At 39.1% G+C, this 23,077-nt stretch overlaps 2 protein-coding genes across 2 annotated transcripts in view; one reads left to right on the top strand and one right to left on the bottom strand.

Moving 5' to 3' along the window:
- The first annotated feature begins 76 nt into the window (after window positions 1-76).
- Window positions 77-19,344, top strand: nsmaf (neutral sphingomyelinase (N-SMase) activation associated factor). The gene is made up of 31 exons (XM_044023225.1): window positions 77-184; window positions 4,909-4,995; window positions 6,133-6,211; window positions 6,414-6,475; window positions 7,077-7,113; window positions 7,280-7,330; window positions 7,822-7,893; window positions 8,060-8,107; window positions 8,206-8,258; window positions 8,339-8,468; window positions 8,563-8,634; window positions 8,735-8,843; window positions 9,443-9,619; window positions 9,696-9,775; window positions 9,861-9,951; window positions 10,399-10,462; window positions 10,861-10,912; window positions 11,268-11,388; window positions 11,491-11,622; window positions 11,707-11,749; window positions 11,841-12,007; window positions 12,843-12,954; window positions 14,107-14,165; window positions 14,288-14,355; window positions 14,433-14,500; window positions 14,575-14,698; window positions 15,676-15,759; window positions 16,482-16,632; window positions 17,528-17,630; window positions 17,736-17,848; window positions 18,605-19,344. The coding sequence occupies exons 1-31, from the start codon at window positions 147-149 to the stop codon at window positions 18,697-18,699; spliced, it is 2,742 nt and encodes a 913-aa protein (XP_043879160.1). The 5' UTR covers window positions 77-146; the 3' UTR covers window positions 18,700-19,344.
- Window positions 17,260-23,077, bottom strand: part of LOC122767774 (cyclic nucleotide-gated cation channel beta-3-like) — a gene marked incomplete at its 5' end in the record, with an annotated part of 9,372 nt that continues 3,554 nt past the window's right edge. Inside the window, 9 exons of the mRNA XM_044023248.1 lie at window positions 17,260-19,476; window positions 19,587-19,737; window positions 19,823-19,975; window positions 20,831-20,949; window positions 21,048-21,131; window positions 21,824-21,921; window positions 22,052-22,211; window positions 22,649-22,790; window positions 22,944-23,066. Of these exons, the coding sequence (XP_043879183.1) occupies window positions 19,453-19,476; window positions 19,587-19,737; window positions 19,823-19,975; window positions 20,831-20,949; window positions 21,048-21,131; window positions 21,824-21,921; window positions 22,052-22,211; window positions 22,649-22,790; window positions 22,944-23,066 (1,054 nt within the window). The remainder of the gene's footprint in view (window positions 19,477-19,586; window positions 19,738-19,822; window positions 19,976-20,830; window positions 20,950-21,047; window positions 21,132-21,823; window positions 21,922-22,051; window positions 22,212-22,648; window positions 22,791-22,943; window positions 23,067-23,077) is intronic.

Raw genomic sequence — 23,077 nt, 5'->3', positions numbered from 1 at the left:
GCTGGTACTCGAAAAGTGAGTCAGAGTGGAGCCTCCGCGTGTGATCTTTGTGCGATCACGTGGCTTCCTGCGGGTTTCCGTGTTTACGCAGTTGAGTCTGTGGCCGCTGCTCGCAGTTCAGTGTTTGCAAAGGAGAGCGAGCGGTCATGGCTTCTCTAAAGACTCAAGAACGGACTAAAGAGAGGTCAGTGCTGCTTCGCCTTTGTTTTCCCTCACATTAGTTGACACGGAAGGTCATTGCGTGTGTTGTCTTTGTTTGGTTTGTTGTGTGTAACGTAGCGTTCGACTGAGCCACTCAGCTAATGAGAGCTCGCAGCTGTGTGATGCGCTCCGCTAGCTGATGCAGGATCAGCGCGCACACACTCACTGGGTACAGCAGTGACCCACAGAGGCGGTACTTTCACTCTCACCAGGGGCATGGACAATTCTCAGGGGTCCGAGGGCAACAGTGGGTTGTGGGGGCCCAGTGGACTCACCTTAAAATTGTATTTGAATGGACTTTAACCAGAATTTGGCAACTGTTGTATGAAATTGAGAAAATATCATAGATTTTTCATGTTTAAAGATCCAATGTGTAACATTTAGGAGATGTTATTGGCCTAAATTCAACACACTACCCAAAAGTGTTTTTTTTTGTAGCATTAGCATAAGCCTTTTATATGTTCTCTATTGGAACAGAAACAATCTAACATTATTTGTATGCTGCGTCCTATAGGGCTGCAACTAAAGATTATTTTCCACAATCTATTAATCTGCCTGTTATTTTCTCACTGTTCTCAAAGAACTTATTTTGTTCACACTCAAACATTAATCAGGTTTTTAATGATTTCTCTCTTACATGGACCAAAGAAACTAGCCCTCCATTTTTTCTGCTGTCTGCAGCCTCACCCATTAAATGTCACTAATTCTTACACACACATTTTATTCATTATCAATGGCTGTCTCACGGTTCTGCTGTGTAGTGATGGTTTAATGTGATTATACTGAGGTTTTCTGTCGTTTCTTAGTGATAAGCAGTACAAGGACTCGAGAAAGCCCTCGGAGGAGGCAAACCTTTACAAAAGCTGCTGAGTTTCCCACAGTGTCAATAATACACGCCCTGTCGCTTAAGGTTATCTGCATTCATATCAGAATCAAATCATTTCTTCCTGAATTTAATTTCCTCCAGACAGACAGACTGAGACAATGGCCATACAGTGCATGCCAAGAACACATAGAAGACGTGGCATCAAACTATATAAGAAGTGATAAATATGAGTCATATATGATCTAATTTTACCATGTGACATGTTTTAAAAGCTTTCAAATGATGGTCCATGTGGTTGTTGTTGAAAGTGCTTGCTCAGGGAAGTTTGACTCAGAGCCTACTCAAATGCACTGAGTGGGTTAATGAGGATTATGTGACTAAAAATAGACAAATAAAATTGATTAAATGGGTGAAGAATCATCCTGTTGATGTCTCCACTGTGACATCATTGAGGAATTCCTTCACGTTATTGTTTCTCTCCTAATAGTGATACAACAACCTCAGAGTGTCGCACACAAACAAAGTATAAATCACTGATACTGATCATTTAATTCAACGTAAAGGAGTAGATGGAAGTTTCTATTCAAAGAAAAGGGGTTTCTATTTGCTGTGGAAGTTTGAAACCTAATGCCTGTACAAAAATGTGTTGACACATGTATTAGCTGCCTGGATTAGCTTGAGTTGTTTTATTTCTGGGTCATTGTTGCAGCCAACAAACACCCGCCTGTACATGCTGCTCTGGTCACTTGCGAACAAACCTCTGATTAGTCGGAATGAAAAACACCTGAAAGTTTCCCTTTTAAAGTTGAAACCACATGGAATCCATTTGGTCCGTATCAGCTCTTATACAAACACACTATATCAGAAAGCTACCTGTTTAATCTGCTCATTACGCTGATGTGAGTGTGCGCTGCATGACTTATCTAATTTTACTCTGTTGAGTATTTGCAGTGTCAACACTGGTTGAACTGACTTATTGTTGTATTTACCCTTTTTTTCTCTCTTTGTTATAATACCGATTTGAAGAAATCTTGATAGATTACAGTTGGGGAAGTTGTTTTCACATTGACTCTACATTCATAAAGCAAATTAAAATAGTTAAAACTGCAATTAAATAGATATTATTGTAATAACGATTACTGTGATAAATACACTGTAAGAGAATAGCAAAATATGCAATGTATGTACAAACTAGGGTAAGAAGTAATATGCAAAGTAGAAGCAATGTGTGCCCAGTAAAGGACTGGAAATATAAAGACAAGATATCAGCAAATTAACAGTGAATTAAATATTTAAAAAACCAAACATTTTACTTAAAACAATAAATAAATGAAGCAGCCCACAACTGTAACTTTAACAAGAGTAGTCTAGGGCTAGGGCTAAATCGATTACTAAATGAATCGTCAACTATTTTGATAATCGATTATTCAGTTTGAATGTTTTCTGAAGAATTAAAACCAGTTTCTGTGATTTTTCAGCCTCTTAAATGTGAATATTGTCTTGTTTATTTGCTCCATATAACTAAGAAATCATTATATCTGAATCATTTTGGTTTGTGGACAAAACAAAGACATTTGAGAACATTGTCATTTCCAGGTTTGACAAACACTTGATCAATATTTTCGACATTTTATGGACCAAACGATTAGTCGATTAATCAAACAATACTGTGATATATATTTTGGTCATAAAAGCCTGGCTGGAAAGGTCCCCCTGAACCCTTGGGCTCTGGAAACCCATCCTTTAGTATCGGTACAAATTCAATTAGTGATATTGGTATCATATTGGACACCAAAAATGGTATCAAAAAGTCAACCCTTATGCAAATGAAGAATAGCTTCGCCCACATAAACCTGATGCACGAACTAACGAGGAAGAAAGAGGAAACGGCAGGGAATGTGAGAGTGGAGATAGTTGTGTAAGAGTGTTTATATCCTTTTTGGTCAGTAGTTCCCCAATGTGCTTGGAAAAAAGGAGGGTTTAGCAGAGGAGTCCTCACTATTACATGTCGTTAATTCTTACCTTTAAAGTCGAGACTCCGCTTCAGTTTGTATACATTCTATGAGCTAAACACAACAATGCCCATGATGCCAATGAAGCTGCTAATCATGTGTCAGCACAGACTTAATTGTCTCGCACAGAGGCTTGAACACTGATGGAGCATCAACCCATGGCAGAGTAATCAACTGTGTGGCACCTATCTGGATTGTTGTTGTTTTATTTTTAGGCCTCTGGTTGTTTTGGGGACAGTTTCAATTGGCTTAAAAACACAGGAAGGAAGGAAGTGTGGTCGATGAAGCATTTGTTTTGGTTTAGATGCTGCTCCTAGTCGGACAATTAGTATAACTATTAACTAGACTGTGCAAAATATAAACTATATAAAAAGTGTGATGTGGGTCATTAATTAACAGCAGCTTAACAATAGGGTTCTGGTGGAGGTGCATGGTCCACTGATCACAGGGTGAGAGACCTTTGGTTTTGAAGGAAGTGAGTTGAGACAACACCCTCCTGTCTGACTGCAGAAGGTCTGAGCTGGTCTTCAGTGTGAGCTCTTTGTAGTGGATCCTGAAACAACTCTCTAAATCAGTGGTTCTCAAACTTTATCATACCAAGTACCTGAGAAAATATTGAGCTCGCGACGTAACGCTATTATCACCAACATTAAAATACAGTGGTGTAAATAGGCCGAGCAAAGTCAGCTACAGCCTTTTCACAGGAGGCAGATTTATTCCCAATACGATAATTTGCTCTCTTATCTTCGTCTTCTTCCTCACATAGACTTCAGACACTGGTATAGCGAAATTAAATTAAAATGTAGCGACAGATAAGGTGACTCTAATTATATTTTATTTATTTGTTTTATTTTCTATGCACTCAAAATCACTCAGTTCGACTCCGATCACATACGCTGGCTTATACAGTAGAACACTATTTCCGATTTTCCTCCAAGTACCGCCAGAGGAAGCTTGCGTACCACTGGTGGCACACGTGCCACGGTTTGGGAAGCATGGCTCTAAATCATCCATTGTCATGTCTGTATTGATGTCATGAGAGAAGGGCAGAGAAATGAGCAAAACGTTGTTCACCAATACAAATTCTGATGAACACCATGCACACTTGCAACTTCCTAGAATAGCTGAATCCAAAAATGAGTCTGAAATCCATGTCATCAGAGTTTGTCCTCTTTTGGTCTGCAGGAGGAAACTGCCTGAAAACCAAAATGTAGCAGTGGCTGCTTCAGAACCTCGTGTTCTTACACTGTATTTGAGAATTTGACTGACACAGATTATTCCCACTGAGCTTGTGACACATGATTCACAAGGTTGAGCCTGATTACGGCAATTATATTGTCACTGTGTTCAAAAAAAGGCATTTGCTCATTCACAGGCAGCGAGCAAACCTGCAGATCAGATGACACTTTAGCCTCGTATTGACTTTCAACGCTGAACATTTAACAGGTAACTCAAACATTTGCATGTGTAATTGAAGAGTTTATACACTTGGTGTTGGGAATATGCCTGTGCCAGCAAAAATCTAACACTGCGTCAGATTTAACAAGAGCCCTGACATCACCAGACGGATAATGGGTGGTTCAAAGCAGCAAAGTCAGTGCAGTGGAACCACAGATATCATCTTTCTTTATTACATGCATTCTTCTTCCTACATTATCCATAAAGCAAGTTGAGCTCTTAGTGACATCATTCAAAACTTCACAGAGGCAGCTTGGTGCCTCCTGGGATTTTATTCAGCTTGCCTTTCCCGTTATTTATGTAGTTGCTGTGTCAGTAAATCAAGAAGCAATCCTGATTTTTTTACAGTGCAGGTTTGACTGATTTACACACTTTTCTTTTAACACACTGTGTATTGTTGTTCTTTTTCAGGTTCTCTCTCCTGTTGCTGGATTTGGAGGAATATTATTTTGAACAGCACACGGCCTACCACGTCACAAGCACTTCAAAAAAGGAGAGGTAATTTTCCAGGACTTCATCTACTACTAGTGACATCAATCACTGCACAATAAAGTACTTTATAAAATGGATTTTAAATCTGTTGAAAATTGTTACACAATTATCTAAAACAGTCATCAAATCCTCCCTGGATCAGTGGGAGTAAAAATGTTTCATAGCTTGACTGATGTATTGCAGATAATGGTGTTGTTTAAAGCCAGTTTTTATCTCAGTATCTATAAAACAGCTGTTTAAACATCATCTTATCTTGTTATGTAGACTTAAGCAAACTGAAAAATTGACAGGGCTGTTCTGACGAGATTATTCAGACACTTTTACGGTCAAAGCCAGACCCACACATTACATATTCAGTTGTATTTCACTAAGCGAATCAATACTTGTGTTGTTTGAGTTCATTCTGCTTTATTATGTGTTTACTAGAAATAGTACTTTCCCTATGCGATCTTTTTTTCTTTTTTGTTTTTTAAAACCTTTTCCCTAAACACGGCATTGTTTCAGGAAATCATACAGTCTTCATACACTCAAACCCCAGCAAAAAAGACAGTAGATATTCCAGGCCTGTGGAGCATGTGCATAGCTTGTGCGTTGTGTACAAACCTCTCTACAAAAGTTAACATTAAGTGAATTTACCAAACAAACTCCAAATGCAACAACAAAAGGTTTACAACAAAGAAGATGGATTGAAAGCAAGTGCAAGGGGTGGAGCTATGACATCATCAATTTCCCAAAGTTGCGTATTGGTTGTAGACATGAAAATGCAAGGGTGGCGTTTTGAGATGTTTTCACTCTGGCACCTGTATTTTTAAATTATATTTAAAAAATAATAAAAAGCTGAAATAATAATAATAAAAAAAAAAATTGTGTTCTGCTCCCCTTTTGGTGCGTTTCTGGGACAGCGTTACAGGGCCACATACATGACTGGCATATAACCAGTGTTTAGAGTTATTTTCGGGTGTTTTGTGAAAACGGGAGTTTAACCCAAAGAGATTTAAAAGCTTGTAAATGTTGCTTTACAAGTGGCCTAACTAACATAATGTCCTTATGTCCATTTCCCTGTTTTGCATGTTATCTTTTCAATATCACATTTGCTGTTGACATTTTTCAGTCTTTATATATTGTTACCTATTTTCTGTGCAGAAAAATCAGAGGGTCGTTTAAAGTCTGTTCCAGATCCATCATATTTGATCCAGAGGATCTCTCAGAACCAATTCTAAAGGTTTGTTTGTAAACTACTTTTGAATTGAAGGTGCAATCAGTTGGAAATATTATTGTGTAAGCGTGAATTTGGGGAACTGTGTATGTGCTGTTTAATCATGAAATATCATGTAATTAGATTCATATTAAGCCAGTGAGCAGTTGTTGTGTTGTAAACTGTGTCTAATCACGTCTTTATCGTTCTGTTATTTGTGGTTGTGCAGATTCCTCTTCGAGATTGCATGAAGATTGAGTTTGTGGAGGAAGAGAACAACCCGTTCAATGAGTGAGCACACATGTTGGCTTCACGCACTGATGTTCATTCCCTTTGTCAAACTGGTTGGATCACTCACAAGATAACATGCTAAATGTTAAATGTACCCAGTAACTCACACTGTGCACTGTTCTGTAGTTGTTTCAGTCACAGGCAACAGAAACAAACAAGCCTCAAGCTAATTATGGCGCGGTTTGTGTGCTAATAAAATAGTTTAAGCGACACAATGTAGTCTCCACGATTATTTTGATGAAAAATAACGTAATCATATTGGTATAAAATGCTGTAACATCGGCTACTGTACCTGATTTTTTTACCTCAACATCTATTTTACGACAGTTGTACCAAACAATACTGTTTACCAACTGTGTGGGGAACCTGAGCACAAATCCTACGTTGTGTTGCTTTAAAAACATCTTAAAGGCTTAAATGCATCTACAGATTATAGGACACACCTGATGTAACCCGTTCATTGTGTGTATTCAGCTTGTTTGAAATTCTTCTGATGTAGGTTATTCAGTGTTTTTCAGCAAAATCTTAAATGTTAGTCCTTTGTATCTTTTACTAAGTGTAATTTGTGGGCACTTAAAAGGTTTTTGTATTTTCCTCACAGCCCTCGGCCATCAGCCATCTCCATTTTATGCGGGCAGGTGAGTTATTGTCTCTATGGAGATGTGAAAGTGATTAGTGAGTGTCATTAGCGTTCACGGTGTCTCCGCCTGCAATAAATGATCATAGTGTTTGTTTGTGTTGTTTAATTGATGTTTGCAGTTCAGTTGTGTGATAAGAATTTCCCTCTGTTCCTTTTGGGTTCAGGTTATTTACATCAAAGAAAGCAACGTGATCGCGCCGTACAGAAACGAGAGGGTGAGTCCACCAAAAATGTGATGTTTCTTGTGAGTGTTGTATTTTTTTTTTACAATCAGACACTGATAACTTTTTTATATTGTAATATTGCGATTCCATTAATATATACACTGTGTCTCTTATAGCTTGTTGGTAAAGTTACTTCAATATGACTTAATTTAATGACTTAATGGTGAGGTTAAGTTAATGGAATTCCTGCTATATAACCACAAGGCATTTCTCAATCTTTGAAAGCTTTAGATCATGTTTATAGTCTTAAAAGATGTAGATTTAGATTTCATTTATAGCTCTGCTATTTGTGCAGATATCTTGGAAACTGGGTTTTTGGACCATATGTTCATTAAATTCCACTTTGAAATTTGACCCTTTATCTCCAAAAATGTAGTAATATTTCTACCTAACTTGGTAGAAATATTACTAGACTTTTGGAGATAAAAGGTCAACTGTCAGCGTTGAGGGTAAAAAATATAACAGTCCCATTGCTTTGACAGGGAACAACAAAGATAAGCTTTCAGCTGGAAGTTTGGAGTAAAACAGAAGACGTCGTCCAAACGTTACATCAGGTATGTGGACTAATCAGGGTGTGTGTGTGTCAGTCAAGCTGTCAGATTTCCCTTCATCTGTCCATCTTCCTTTGAAAGAGACCATAAGTTTGTATTTGTTTTAGTGCCCTCCATCTGTACAGGTTGCTGTAATTCTGCTCCTTTTGTTTATGTCGTTTTTTTGCAGCTCCACAGAGCGTCCTGTCTGGAAAAGCTCGGAGACCAGACTGCAATGGTGAGTCAGTCATTAATCTATGTGCAGGTAGAATTGGAAGCATAAATCATTATTTCTGTCCTATGATCAAACACAATTTTCTCTCTGCGTCTTTCTAGATTGCAGCTAATCTACAGTCTCGACTTGCGAGGTCATCATTTGATAAAAACTGGTATGTTGCTGTTTTGGACTTTTTAATGTGGTACTTTTTCTTTCTGTTTCTTTCTACGTTGATGTTTCTTTGCCGTGAAGCTTTCAGAACGTGACTGAGAAGCCCCACATGGAGTGTGAAGTGGAGATGGTGACACCTCTGGTGTCCAACCCAGGCCACGTCTGTGTAACCGATGAAAACCTTTACTTCCAGCCGCTGAACGGATATCCGGTGAGCTGAGACATCTCACTGCGATGCGCTCGGAGAGAAGGGCTGAAACGGAAAGCCTTGAATGAACTAATTTAAAATTTGAATCTCATGACAGAAACACGTGATTCAAATCAAACTCCACCGAATCAGGAGAATCTACAAAAGGCGACATTGTCTCAGACCACTGGTGAGTGACGAGGGTAGGTGTGCACACATGTAATAATGTAGCCTTTCACTGCATTTAATGTACATGTGTTTGATCATGTGTGTGTTCATACACTGCCCAGGGTCTGGAGGTGTTCTGCTCTGAGAACGAGCTCTGCTCCGACATCTACCTGAAGTTTTACTGCACAGCAGACAGAGATGAAATCTACTACTACATCGCCACTTTCCTTGGTGAGACAATCCAAAATGTATTTGTCACTGAATGAAGATCTGCTGCACTGAATGAGGTTTAACTCTTGGAAATATCAGGTTTCCTGTTTTTATCACGTAAACATGTTTATTTTCAGTGGTACAAAAAAAAGGAAATGAACTTTTGTATTCATGTCTAAAATAGTACAGTACCTGTTTAATATGTGCCTCTTTCTGAGTAAACTGCTCTTTTAGTGACTTCTTTGTCACATTTCTATAGATATCTCTTGCATTTGTTAACCAAACAATGTCAAAGCCGGCGCTGCACACACTGGTGACCTTAGTAAGTCACCATTTTCTTGGATAGATATATGTAGGGCTGCAACTAATGAGTATTTTCATTATCGATTAATCTGCTAATTATTGTCTCAATTAATCAACTACTTGTTAGGTCCGTAAAATATGTTGATCATTTTTTTTACCAAGATGATGTTCGAAACAAGACGTTTCAATCGATTCAGCAGTTCAGCAGTGTATAATCATATTTATGTTCTCATCCTTACAGTGGAATAGAGAGTAGTTAATATTTTGATTATATCTCATTATATTTCACACTTAAACTCTGGTTTTGTTCTTCTCAGAAAACCACATGACGGAGCACACAGCAGAGAGCTATATGCTGCAGTGGCAGCGAGGTCATCTGAGTAACTACGAATATCTCCTCCACCTCAACAACCTGGCCGACCGCAGCTGCAACGACCTCTCCCAGTATCCCATCTTCCCCTGGGTCATCGCTGATTACAGCAGCGCACAGTTAGGTGGGTCATCAGACCTCGACGTGTATATTTGTATGAAGCATATGTAACTTTAAGCACACGCGTCTCCGTCTCACAGATATGACAAACGCTGCCACGTTCAGAGACCTCAGCAAACCTGTCGGGGCCCTGAACAAAGAGCGGCTGGACAGACTGCTGGTGAGTCTCTTCACTGTGATGTTACCTCGTTTCTGGGCTGTAGGTGTGTTCCTCGCTCAACACTGAGCCGTTCTCTCTTTCACAGACTCGCTACAGAGGCATGCCAGAACCTCGCTTCATGTACGGCAGTCACTACTCGTCTCCAGGCTACGTCCTCTTTTACCTGGTCAGAGTTGGTATGGCACAAGCTTATTTACTTACTTACAAATCCACGTCAGACACTGCCCGTGTTCTCTTTGTTTGTACACATTTCTCATTTGTTTACTCAACTCTGAGGTTTATGTGGCACAAAGCCAGATCTTTGTAAAATATCTTTGGGTTTTTGTACCTTCTGATGGAAACAATTGTTTATGATGAGTATATAAACACTTTCTAAATGCAGTTGTTGGGGCAATGAAAGATGATAGATTGTAAATCTAAGTTAATTAATGAATCAAATAGCCTTGTGTTGGTTTCCGCCTGATTATTAATGCACCGTCTCCCAAAGCAGTTGGAAAAAAATAAACCTAATTACACAAGGAGCAATTCAAATGTATAATTGCGTCTAACAAAATCTTTTGTGTTGCAGCTATTTTGTTAAGTCCAAGTTTGTTTTAATGTTCCTGGTGTTCTTCTGCCTGCAGCTCCCGAGCACATGCTGTGTCTCCAGAACGGACGCTACGACCACGCAGATCGCATGTTCAACAGGTACAAAAGGCTTGACATGAGCCTTTTACTATATAATAATCATTATACTATAAATTGTAGGATGTCACCAATCAGTGATAAATTTCCCTTTCTATTACTGGTAATTAACTGGTAGGAATAACTGAATATCAATAAACTGATAACTGAGTTAAATATCATTGGATATTTGTTGGAAAATAAAGTTTAACATGCAATACGACAGTATAACGTCGTATAACTAGTGTAGTATTTAATGTACCACAGTATAACGTTGTATAACTAGTGTAGTATTTAATGTGCAGTACCACAGTATAATATCGTACCAATGGCTTTATTAAATGTCACACATTCAGCTTTAAAGTACTGGCAATACGTTTTTATTTTGTTGATATTAACTGACCCGTCTCCCGTCTTTAAAGCATCGGTGAAACATGGAAAAACTGCTTAGAAGGAGCGACCGACTTTAAAGAGGTAACATATTGATCTTTGTCAGTTGGACAGATTCAGCAAAAATGCCTCTCCTGATAAAATATTAGCACGACGCTTAATGAAATCCTGAAAATATGTCAGAGAATGACAGGAAGTGTTTTAGCAACAAAAAGAATTGTAGGTAAGGACAGTGAATAACCGTCTTCTGTCCTTTGGGAATCTTACATTGGATTCATAGATGTGTCTTTTGAATAAAAAACACAATAACTTAACCTCAACACATTAAATCACAAGTTTAACAGTTTATCTTTTATGAAATGCTATATATACTGTATATATTCAAGCAGGGATGAGAGATTTCTCGACAATGATGTTTAATCATTTTTCCTCGACACAGCTCATTCCAGAGTTTTATGGGACCGACTGCAGCTTCTTAGAAAACAAGATGAGTCTGGATTTGGGCAGAAGACAGAACGGAAGCTCAGTCAGCGAAGTCGTTCTACCACCGTGGGCTTCAGGTAACTTCCTGTTTAACTGCACCACCTACCATCACCTTTCTAGCACTGCTGTTGTTTAATAAGTAAATGTTTGTCACTGTGTCCTCTTTATTATCAATTCAGATGCCAGTGATTTTCTACAGAAGCACAAGACTGCACTGGAGAGTCAGTTTGTGTCGGAGCACCTTCACGAGTGGATTGATCTGGTGTTTGGTTACAAACAGAGAGGCAGTGAAGCTGTGGCAGCTCATAATGGTAAAATAACCAACAGCGAGTGTCAACATCAGTGACTCGCCAAAACTGAACAAAAAAAACTCATCCATCTCACTGTCTTTTCAGTATTTCACCCTCTGACCTATGAAGGCGGCATCGACTGTGACAGGTATCAGCTGAAAATCGTTAAAATCACTGTACCCAATATTTATATTACACGTCTTTTACCAAACTTCCCCCGTCCACGTTTCTCTGCAAAGCATCGAGGACCCCGACGAGAGAATCGCCATGTTGACGCAGATCCTGGAGTTTGGCCAGACGCCCACACAGCTCTTCAGCAGCCCTCACCCGCAGAGGATCACGCCACGCTTTCACAACATCACTCGCAGCTCCAGCATCACCTCACCCATCAGTGAGCTGTCCCCAAGTGAGTTCCACAACGTTACATCAGTGTGAACGGGGGGCAACGTGTTCTCCACTCATACGCCGTATATATGCAAATGTGAGTTCTCTTCTGGTTTGCTGGATGAAGCTAATCAGGAAGTAAGAATATATTAAATAGCCATCAGGCAGCTGTGGAAAAGTGAGCCTACTTCTCACTTGATTTATAATGTCAGTACTCATTTTCCTGGGGATTTAAGTCTTCTTCAGTACAATATGATGTAGATTTTATAAATTTAGCTGCCATTTAGAGGAAAATAGATGATAAATCATGGTACATATGAGTGAATACCAGTGTGATTGACAGCTGGTATCATCCAATAAGAGCCTGGTTGGAGGCAACATCTGTAACAGTCAGTTCTCAAATCAAGAGGCTTGAAAATGAGTTCAAGTGTTTATGGGTGACATCTTGATCAGTCACTTTAGAACCCGGATCCTGTGTTATACTGAAAATACGATTCATGAGGGTGGCGGGGGGTGCTGGTGCCAATCCCAGCTGACTTTCAAGAGTGTCCAGAGTGGCATATTTCTGGACTGTGGGAGGAAAATCAGAAGATGCATTTATTCCGAAAGGCCCTCGGTCAGACCAGCTTTGTGAACCTGGGTCTTTTTGCTGCAAGGCAACAGTGACACTACCTGGGAAAATTATCATAAACATTATCTGTTATTAAATGTGCAAAGTACTGGGTTCCTTGCTCATTCCAAAAATGTTTAGACTGTGTTGAAAGAGTCACTGAAAGGCAAACGTGTGTTTAGTAATGCCATTTCCAAAGCATATCTCCACATATCGCTGCAGCAGTTACACCAGTGCTGTTTTCCAGACTTTCAGAGCGAGGACTCGTCCTTCGAGGACCTGACTGAGGAGAGCAGGAAGTTGGCCTGGGCGAACATGGGCAACCTGACACGGGTCTCCAGCCACAAGATCCATAAAGAGTAAGTGAGACGCTCGGCTGCAGTATTCACAAGGTACAAAGGCAGCTGCATGTGATGGAATGAAATGAAAGCTCTGGTACAAAATATGAGGAAGTGCATGCAAAGCAAAAAAAAAAAAAAAAGACTGCACACACACCTGCAGTGGCCTCACACTTGTCAAGCTTTTCTAAAATAGTCACATATTAAAATATGTTGCTGAAGAGCAGGAAAGGCTGAGGACACGTGATTGTAAGTGCAGAGAAATAACAGAAACACAGAATTAAGAGACACAATACTCAAAATCCCCCTTTTTACATTTCTTTTCTCTTATAGTTGCCATTGTCACATTTGAAATAAGTGCCAAACTAATGGGACATTTGGGGCTGTTAATAGTCAACAATTTCACATATTAATATATTGGTTAATTCATATAAAAATGTTAATATCAAACCCTTGTCACAAAGAAATATAATTAGGCTTCATGGCTCTTTAGTAGAGAATGTATGGAAGGTTGTCGGTTCAATCCCAGTCTATTATGGCAATGTGTCCCTGGGCAAGACACTTAATTGGACCTGACATTTGTGCCGGTAGTGTGTAAATGAGTGGTCACAAAAAACACTGCACAGAGAAGTGCTGCATGAATGTGTAAATAAATAGTTGTAATATATCTTATCTTTCCTGCTCTTGTATTATGGAAACATCCAAATAGAGTTGCAACTAACTAACAAAACCCCAAAATTATTAGGTTTTAATGATTTATTTGTTATATGGAGCAAAGAAACCAGAAAATATTCTCATTTAAGAAGCTGAAACATCAGAAAACTTGCTTTACTTCCTTAAAAATACTCTTTAAAACGATTCATTGATTATCAAAATACATGACAATTTATTTAATAATCGATTAATAATCAATTAATCGAGTAATTGTTCCAGCCCAACATCCAAATAAATAATATAGACACTGTAAAGCATTTTTTTTTTGCATAGTTCATTCTGTAAAATAAAGGTTTACACATCAAAGTGCTTGTATGGTCTGATATTAATTGGCCGACTGATTATTTAGTCAGATTATAATGAACAGGTTTGTCAAGTTGCTTCTTTGTAAAGTTATTAAAAAGTTACTACATTGACCTAAAAACACTCCTCCCTCCACATGTTCCGGTGAACGTGCAGAGCCGTGACGGGCATCGCTGTGACCAGAGATGGAACAGCTATTTTCTCCACATCACAAGGTCTGAAAACATCTCAAACCTCTGCATGGACAAGAATTAAAGATGTATGGAGTGGCATTTTGCTGTCCGTGTTGCAGCACAGAGTTAACCGAAGATAATCTCTGTCTTCCTCTTCATTCCAGACTCAACTCTTAAGATGTTCTCCAAGGAGCTGAAGGAGTTCCAGAGAAGCATGTCCTTCTCTAACATGGTACACACAGCTCTGCTTTACTCTGCCGTTCATCATCTTTCTTGTGATCTGCTCTCACTGTTCTGGACGTTTTTCAGGCCTTGTCGTCATGTTTGATGCTGACCGACGGTAAAACCGTGGCATGTTCTTCATGGGACAACAATGTGTATGTATAATACACAGTGTGCACATTTTATTTTTATTCATTCCTCTGCTGACTCAAACATTCCTGTCCCCTAGTTATTTCTACTCCATCCCGTACGGCAGGCGGCAGGACACGCTGATGGGTCATGACGACGCGGTCACTCAACTGTGTTGGTTTGATGACCAGTTGTACACGGCATCATGGGATTCTACTGTCAAAGTAAGAAACTAATTCACTTTCATGATGTATTTTAAAGACCGGCAACTAACGATTATTTTCATAATCGATTAATCTGTCGATTATTTTCTCGATTAATCGTTTGGTCCATAAAATATCAGAAAACCTTAAAAAATGTTGATCAAACCTGGAAATGATGATGTTCTGAAATGTCTTGTTTTGTCCACAAACCAAAATGATTCACTTTTAATGATTTCTTTCTTATCCGGAGCAAAGAAATGAAGAAAATATTCACATTTAAACAATATAAACAATCGGAAATCTTGTTTTAATCATGAAAAAAGCTTCAAACCAATTAATCGATTATCAAAATAGTTGTCGATTCATTTAGTAATGGATGATTAATTGATTAATTGTTTCAGCTCTAGTATTTTATGTATTTGCTTTAATAACAAAGCAATGAATGGTAAAAATATTCATCATTGTGTTAGTTGAACAGATTATTACAAATTATATACACATAACATAACAGGAATTTGGCTGACTGTTTTCGTTCTTCTTTCCTGTTTTTGTTCATTTTTGATTTTCTACTACACGCCAGTGATTTCACACATTTGCACAATATATATACAAATACTCCGACACGCTTATAGATGCATACAGTACATGCCGCTGCATGAAAGATAAAAGAAAAATAGAAACAAAGTTGAAAGTAGGGGTTTTTATAAAAGCAAAGCACATGCTGCAGAGATTCGAGAACAGATAAGTTATGTTAGATCATGAAGAAAAGAAGTACAAAGAATTGAGCTACTGAAAAAAATTCTGGTTTTGTCATTTAAGTAATAATAATAATGGTTATTGGATTTTATTTTCTTGGCTCACAGAAAAAATCCTGGTTTAAATAACTGAGAAGAAAATATACTTATATTATATTATGTATTATACGTGATGTGTGTAGTTATTTACTGGTTTATATTGTCGTCTATGTAACATCAGTGAATTGTTTTTTGCTCTCACAGGTTTGGCAATGTACATGTGACAGTTCCTCCACTCACAAGAGATCCCAGTTCCAGCTACAGGCCGAGCTGGAGCATGAGACTGGGGTGAGTGAGGATTTCAACCCTCCAACTCTGTGTTTTAACGTGTGGGCAGATGAAATAGTAACAACTGACACAAGAAATGATATTGCATATTTAATTACACCTAAGGAGTGAGCAACATATCTTTAAAATCAAAGGACAAACTTTGACTACATCTTCGGGGGATGTATACGGAGCCCCTAAAGGGACATAAAGGCACAAAAAAACATTTCTGGTGCTCACGTGATAGTTTTCCGTGAGTACGAGCCGGTAACTATCAAGAGAAGAATATTAATAATAGTAATCCATCAATCAAAAGTGTTGTTCGGAGACAATATGATGGCGACGACTTGCTAGCAGAACAGTTATAACCTTATAATGAAGTCTCAGGTTAAAATCAAATCAGAATAAGCTCCTTTTATGCCACGTCCACATCAGAAACTAAATATTGTGAGCAAGAGATACTTGTGTCCCGTTAGTGGCTCCGTAGATGTAGGTTGTGGCCTAATGTAGAAATGATTACATTTAGTAATAATCCAAATATGGATTCAGACTCAGGATTTAAAAAACTATCAAACAAAAAAAAACACTTATTAACCTTGTGAGAGTATGGCCTCATGTGGAGGTTTGCCCTCTCCAAATACTTTCTTTAGTTCTCAACAGTCCAACGTTGTTTAAAGTGAAATGACAACCACACAACAAATTCACGTATCGCTTTATTGGCCTTTATTGGCCTCCGTCTTCAGGTAAACACCATTAGTCTAAATCCGACTGGGACTCTGCTGGCGTCTGGCTGTAAAGATGGAACCGTCACCATCTGGGATACGAGCAGCTACGAGACACTGCAGCAAGTCCACTGCCACACTGGAACCATCCACAGCACTGCTTTCAGCCCCGGTATGTGGTTTATAAAGTTGTCTTTATCTTCTTACTGTAGTGTCCAACGTGATAGACTGTGTAATCTACAGTGTCCGTCCACTCATATCGATTCACTCTAAAGTACATTCCCTGATTTTATCAGAGCCCGGAATTAGTTTCAGCCGGGGGGAAATGAATTTTGGTGTCCGAGGTGAACGGAGCAACATCACAGTAACTGACTCTGCACTGTTGTTGAAGCTCTATATTGTTTTGTCCTTTCAAGGAACTATAACGTATAAAGTCTTATAGTGTTGAGTTTTATTGTGTCAGCCTCTTGTTATCAGTTCCTCACATATACCCTGTCCATGGGAACAGAAACAGCTGAATTATGTCACTTTATCACTCGATACATCATTAGTAGTTTTCAGTCGAGGGAGACAAATATTTGATGACTTTTGCCATTATTTAATTTACACGTTGTTCATGAATTATGCCAAGTACAGTTTATTTATCCATTGATTCTCATATTTAATATTTATTATTAGAATAAATATATTCTTATAGCATTTTTCACACAATTCAAGGTCACAAAGTGCTTAGTTGGGTTAAAACTTAGAAGATATGCAAATTAAAAAAAACATATATAAGCACACACAGACTTATAAGTATTGTTTAGAGATGTTTATTCAAAATAAGCAAATGTGTGTATCACTGATCTTTGACCTCTGACTTTACTTAATTGTGATCGTGATCTTGGGACCTGAATGTGAGACAAAAGAGCTGAAGATACCAATGAACAGACCTGTTTTGAATGGAAAAAGGTCGGGATCTGTTTGAGACTAAATCCAGCGAAGAACCGACAGTAAATCCCAGAGTCACCTGGAAACTATGACCCTCTTTGAGGTAACGACATCAGCGGTTTTTGCATCCTCAGACAGTCGACATGTTCTCAGCGTCGGTGCCGACTCCTGTATGAAGGTTATTGACGTCCAGACAGGAATGGTGATCTCCACTGTGAAATCTGAGGAGGAGCAAAGGTGAGAAAACACCCACTCTAATTACCGTGGCGTCCAGTGTCAGTCACTTCAAGTCTCTGCCGTTTTAAGAACTCTGTGTCCTCGTGTGTTTGTGGTCGTCTCCAGGTGCTTCTGCTGGGACGGGAACTCAGTGCTGTGTGGAGGAAGGTCAGGTGACCTCCTGCTGTGGGACCTGCTCAGCAACACAGTGACCAAAAGGATCTCGGCTGCACATGCAGGTACGTTTTATAATCACAACAGTAGGACTTTAAAGTTCACAGTCTTTATATGTATGTTGCTGCTTGTTAGCCTTCGTCCTGTCATTTATTAAAGGTTTTTAACATAACTGAAAAAATCACGTTACATTAGGTTTCTCTCTAATAAGTAAGCAAATGACATTCCCAGCACATCTCCTTTAATTTATACTATAAAGTATGAAGCAGACGTCAGTCGCAAATGCTTTATGCTTCATCTTAATACAAATCAGTGAAACATTGTACACATTGTATTTTGAGCTCTTATTTAAAGGGACAGTTTGTTTAAGTGTGTTTATAGGAGGCGCTGACTCATAGCTGACACGCCTCCTGTGTGCCTGCTGAGACACGGATGCTCGCAATCACTGAAAACATAGCCGGGGAAACCACCTAGCAACAGGCTCACATAATAAAATCTGACCCCTTTTCTCCAGTCAGTCAGTTCATTTCTGGTCATTTGTGACTTCAGTGTTTAAAAAGTTTAGTTCAAATTGACCTACACTATGTGACATAACTTTACCAACCAAAGCAGGAGTAGACTATGAGCTCCACAAGCTGAAAATGCAGACTTTCTCTATTAGGTGCAGGAGAGTATTAAAAGGCAAAGCACCAAAAATAGTCACTAGTTTACGTAGATATTATTGGTTGAGCCTGTTATTAAAAGACTAAAAGCAGTATCAGTACCTCAAACAGCCACACTTCAGAAATCTGTGATGCTAAAATTGTTCCTCCTCTGTCCAGGTGCTGTCACAGCAATGTGGATGAATGATCTGTGCAGCACAGTGATCACAGGGGGAGAGGACAGACAGCTCATCTTCTGGAAGCTCCAGAGCTAAAGAGCAGGGTTTTTGTTTTTTTTTGCACAAATCTACGATGGAAACTAAACGGAACATACGAGGCCAAGTATCCTGCAGATTACCTGACTTTGAACAGACTCATGAGAGTGTGTGTGAATCACAAACTGACCATGTATCACAGAGCAAACATCTCAACTGCTCTTCATTACAAAACCAAATATTAGTCACCAGTTCTGTCTGCATATTGAGAGGAAAAGTCCAATTGCATGAGAGAAGTAAAAGGTGCCTTATTTCAGCCTATTTTATTTTTATTAAGTTTTATTATTTGCATTGTATATATATATTTTGTTTTTTTAATTAGCGACAGTGTGTCTATAGTTGTATGTATTTTGTGCGTGTGGCCTCACGCTGTGCGAGCTTCTTGCTTATCAGGTGTTAAGAGTTAAAAATTTTACCTCTAAAAATACTCTTTCCTGTTTCCTGTTTTTTTGTTGTTTTTTTTTTTTTTCCAGTTTCAGACGCCTCAGAGATTCCTACAGAGACTGATTGTTTCCTCAATGCTCAGAGACCAAAGTATGAAAAAACAGTGTTAACTAGTGAATTGTTTGTCGCATAGAAATAAACCCGGACATCTTTTACCAAGTGGAGCACAGGAAAATAAGCAAAATAAAAGAATGAAAGGAAGACGGGCAAAGTTTCTGTTTTTGACACTTGCCTCTTGTATACGTGAAAAGTTCATTTAAGTTTTTACATTACATTTACCATTCATTTACTTGCTTGAAAATCCCAGGCTCAGTGTGTCTCCCTTGCACCTTGCTGTGGACAAAAGGACAAAAGGAAGACACTCATTGCGTCACATTTACCAAGTATGCAACAAGAACACTGATCCTGAAAAGTTCCCAAAGTTCAAGAACCGCAGACGTTACCCTGAGTTTTTCCATGAATCCTCCTTTTCGCAGGTCTCCGAAGGCTCTGAGCATCTTGGGTGTTGGTGGTTTGGGTCCAAACAGAGTCGCACCTTTAGGCTTTTCCTCATTGGTTTTGGCAGGTGCAGGTCCTTTGGCTTTGACCAGTTGCCTTTACAGTCACATACACAGTCATTCCATGTTCATTTTTGTAATGTAATGATAAGGATCTGAGTGAGTTTACGGTTCCAACTCACCTTCCCTTCCTGGCCAGCACTTTCTGAGACTCGGGGTAGTGGACGAGGATGTCAAACAGGTCCTTCTTCTCCAGGACAAAGAGGTTTGCAAAGCCATGCGCTTTGACGTTTGCGGTGCGCCTGTTTCCTCCATCTTTAGCTGATTGTAATAAGCTGTGAAGGATTAGAAGTATAAATATGTCCATGTCAAGAAGGAGGAGGAGGAGAAAAAGAAGACTGCAGTAATGCAATTAGAGAACAACAATTATATCATTGGGTTTCTTGCTTGGGAAACATCTGGGAAATAAGATTCTTGAGTGAGGTTGCAAGTTCTCATTGTTCCTGTAGGTTAATGTGTCAGTGTTTGAAGTGTAGCATTGCCATTCACAGTACTGGCTCCAGGCAAAGGCCATATGCAGTTACCTATGGTGCCATCTACTGGAGGGGTTTCAAATGACCGCACATATTTATTTCTAAATGCTGTATATATAAATTAAAATCCACCCATGGCTTACTTTGCTTAAATTAACTTACTTAATGATATAATAATAGTTAAGAAAAAAGAAAGTGAGTGTATGGAAGTTTATATTTATTTTATTTTGCCATTTACTGTTATATTTATTGGTATATAATATATTTTATTTACTGTTATGCAAGGTATTTTGTTTCTTTTTTTTTGCAAATGTGTGTCCATACTTCTATTCTAGATGTGAATAACATACTACAGTGTGTTTTATTACTTTGTTTATTAATGTGTTTTTGTTACTAGTGACGTGTAAAGCAGTTGTTTTTGGTGTACTGAATCGTTAGAATCAGTTGAATCAAAAGATTAGTTCAGGATTTCCTGCATGACCAGAGCACAGACCGAAATATGGCCGGGGGGCAAATCCCACTGTTGCCTAGGGCACCAAAATGCATAGAGCCGGCCCTGGCCATTCATCAAATGCAAATGAGCTTTGTTGTATCATAGAATTCAAATTATTGTTTTCAGTTTCGTCCCTTAAATGTTATGTTCTAATGCTCATCGACCTGATTTCTCCAAACACACATCCAGCCTTCAGTGTGACAAACACGATGCTGTTGTCAGGTCCTCCCACCACCTGCACCGCTCCACTCTTGATGATGTACATCTCTTTACCGATGTCGCCCTGCAGGGAGCACAGGACGGAGACACGCAGAGGTCAGCAGTGTTCTCACACAATGTCACACGAATTAATCATTCATTCATGCACAAACATAAACTCACTTTTTTCACCACAAAGTCTCCGGGTAAATAGATGATTGACTTGAGCCTTAACAACATGTCTACCAGCATCTGCTGGTCACAGCCCTAAAAAGAAGCACAGACACATCACCTTTCGTCACTTTTGTTGTTTATTTAACAACAGCACCAATGTTTGAGCAATAGAATTCACTTTTAAAACATTCCCCGGGCACTTCTTTGAGTTGTGAGGCGCTGTTGGGCTTTATCATTTGACAATGGTGTGGATGTAACCAATATTTGCTTGTGTTAAAAACGTTACATGCTGCCGTTCTAAACCTCCATCCTCTTTACAATGTGTGAACAAAAGGTGAATAACACAATACAAATGTTTCCTTTCTTGTGTCGTTAAGATCCAGTGTGTAAAATGAAGACATCTAATGGCGAGACTGCAGAGAATAACGAAGCTTCCCCTCTTCCACAGGCACCATTATATTGTTTGTTTTTAAAGTCCACTTGCAATCAGCTGCAGACCTTTATCTGTTTGCTCTACAGTGAGGTACTAGGTGACACCTGGACATGAAACAGCTTAACAATTATTTCCAAGCCCCTGAAATTGGACAATAATCAATAATAAAAAAACTTATAATTCCTCAAAATAAAACCGGGGCTCCACACTTATATCATGCATTGATAGTTTAACCTTTCACATTACGTGTCATATCTTCGACAGGTTTAAGGTTTGTCTAATTGTCTTTCTTTGTCTTTCTCGTGACACAGGACATAAGACCGTGCATGTGACCACGTGAACACCAAGTCACCTGAAACAGTGCGATCTTCTGAAAAGTGGCCAGGTTGATGTCCACAGCGATGGCAGTTTTCATCACCAGAGGCATCTTGTCCAACAACTCCGACTCATCTGGAGAGGACAGCGACGAATGAGTCAGTTTCTTAAGGTCTTACATTTATTACACGATGACATGCACTTTGGATGTGGTTGGAAGTTTTTATACGACATACAGTTTAAAGAGAAGGTTTACAAGACTTACCCAGCATGCCCTGTGCAGCCCACGTGTAGTTGTACCAGGTTCGGACTCTGTTCTGGCACAGTTTAGGGATCGTGTACCTGTTCATGTAGACGACACAGCCGTCCATTGACGCCCGGAAATATGTCTTGCCCGCTGTTGCTGCACCGATGACGTCTCTCATCTGATAGAATAAAAGATGGGGAGAAATCACGTTAAAATATTGGACATTATAAACTTTATTAGTGGACTAGTTTGACATATTAGCAAGGCAACAAGTAAATAACCACTAATGTATGCAGAAGACGATATCTGTACACAACGCACGTTGAATCTTGAGCCAATACTTACTTATAAATCCTACAAACCTGGGTTCATCTCCAACAATTCTCAAAAAGAAGTTTTATTTTTATGCATTTTTGAGGCGGATGCAATAATATTTGTTATTCTGATTTTTATATTCAGTAATTTACAAGTTCTTTGTTGGTTGTTTTTTGTCTTTGTCGTACTGCATATTGTTGTTGTTGCACAAGTTTCCCTTTAGGGAAAATAAAGGAGTTTTGAAAACGTGAGCGTATCTCCAGGACTTAGATCCTCAGACAGCTGTTAATGTCCCCCTACCTGTCCAATCAAACTGGAGAAGACAAAGACACCAACGAAGAAGTTTGTCATTTGAAACATAATCTCGAACGTGGTTATGGGCTCTGGTAGACCGCCGATGTTGATCAGACTCCGGACAGCAAAGTAGTAACAACGCAAATACCTGTGGGGGAGTAAAAAAACAACAACAAAAAAACATGCTTGCACATACAGTACAACATATACATGGCATAGATTAATTATTTAACTGATAGCTGAAACTCATTTTGGACACAGTAGGGTAGAGTGCTTAAGGACAACAACGAGGACAACGTACGCAGAGCCCTTCCCGTTGTACACCCACGTGGTCGTTGCCAGACCCTGGTGAACTGAGGCGACGAAGAAGACGCAGGCGTTAAGATGGAGAACGAAGAGCAAATAGCCTGTGGTGCGAGCCACTCTGTGTCAGAG

The sequence above is a fragment of the Solea senegalensis genome, linkage group LG1 (genome assembly GCF_019176455.1).
Source record: "Solea senegalensis isolate Sse05_10M linkage group LG1, IFAPA_SoseM_1, whole genome shotgun sequence".
Taxonomy (NCBI): domain Eukaryota; kingdom Metazoa; phylum Chordata; class Actinopteri; order Pleuronectiformes; family Soleidae; genus Solea; species Solea senegalensis.
This window is presented reverse-complemented; position numbering and strand designations above follow the sequence as displayed.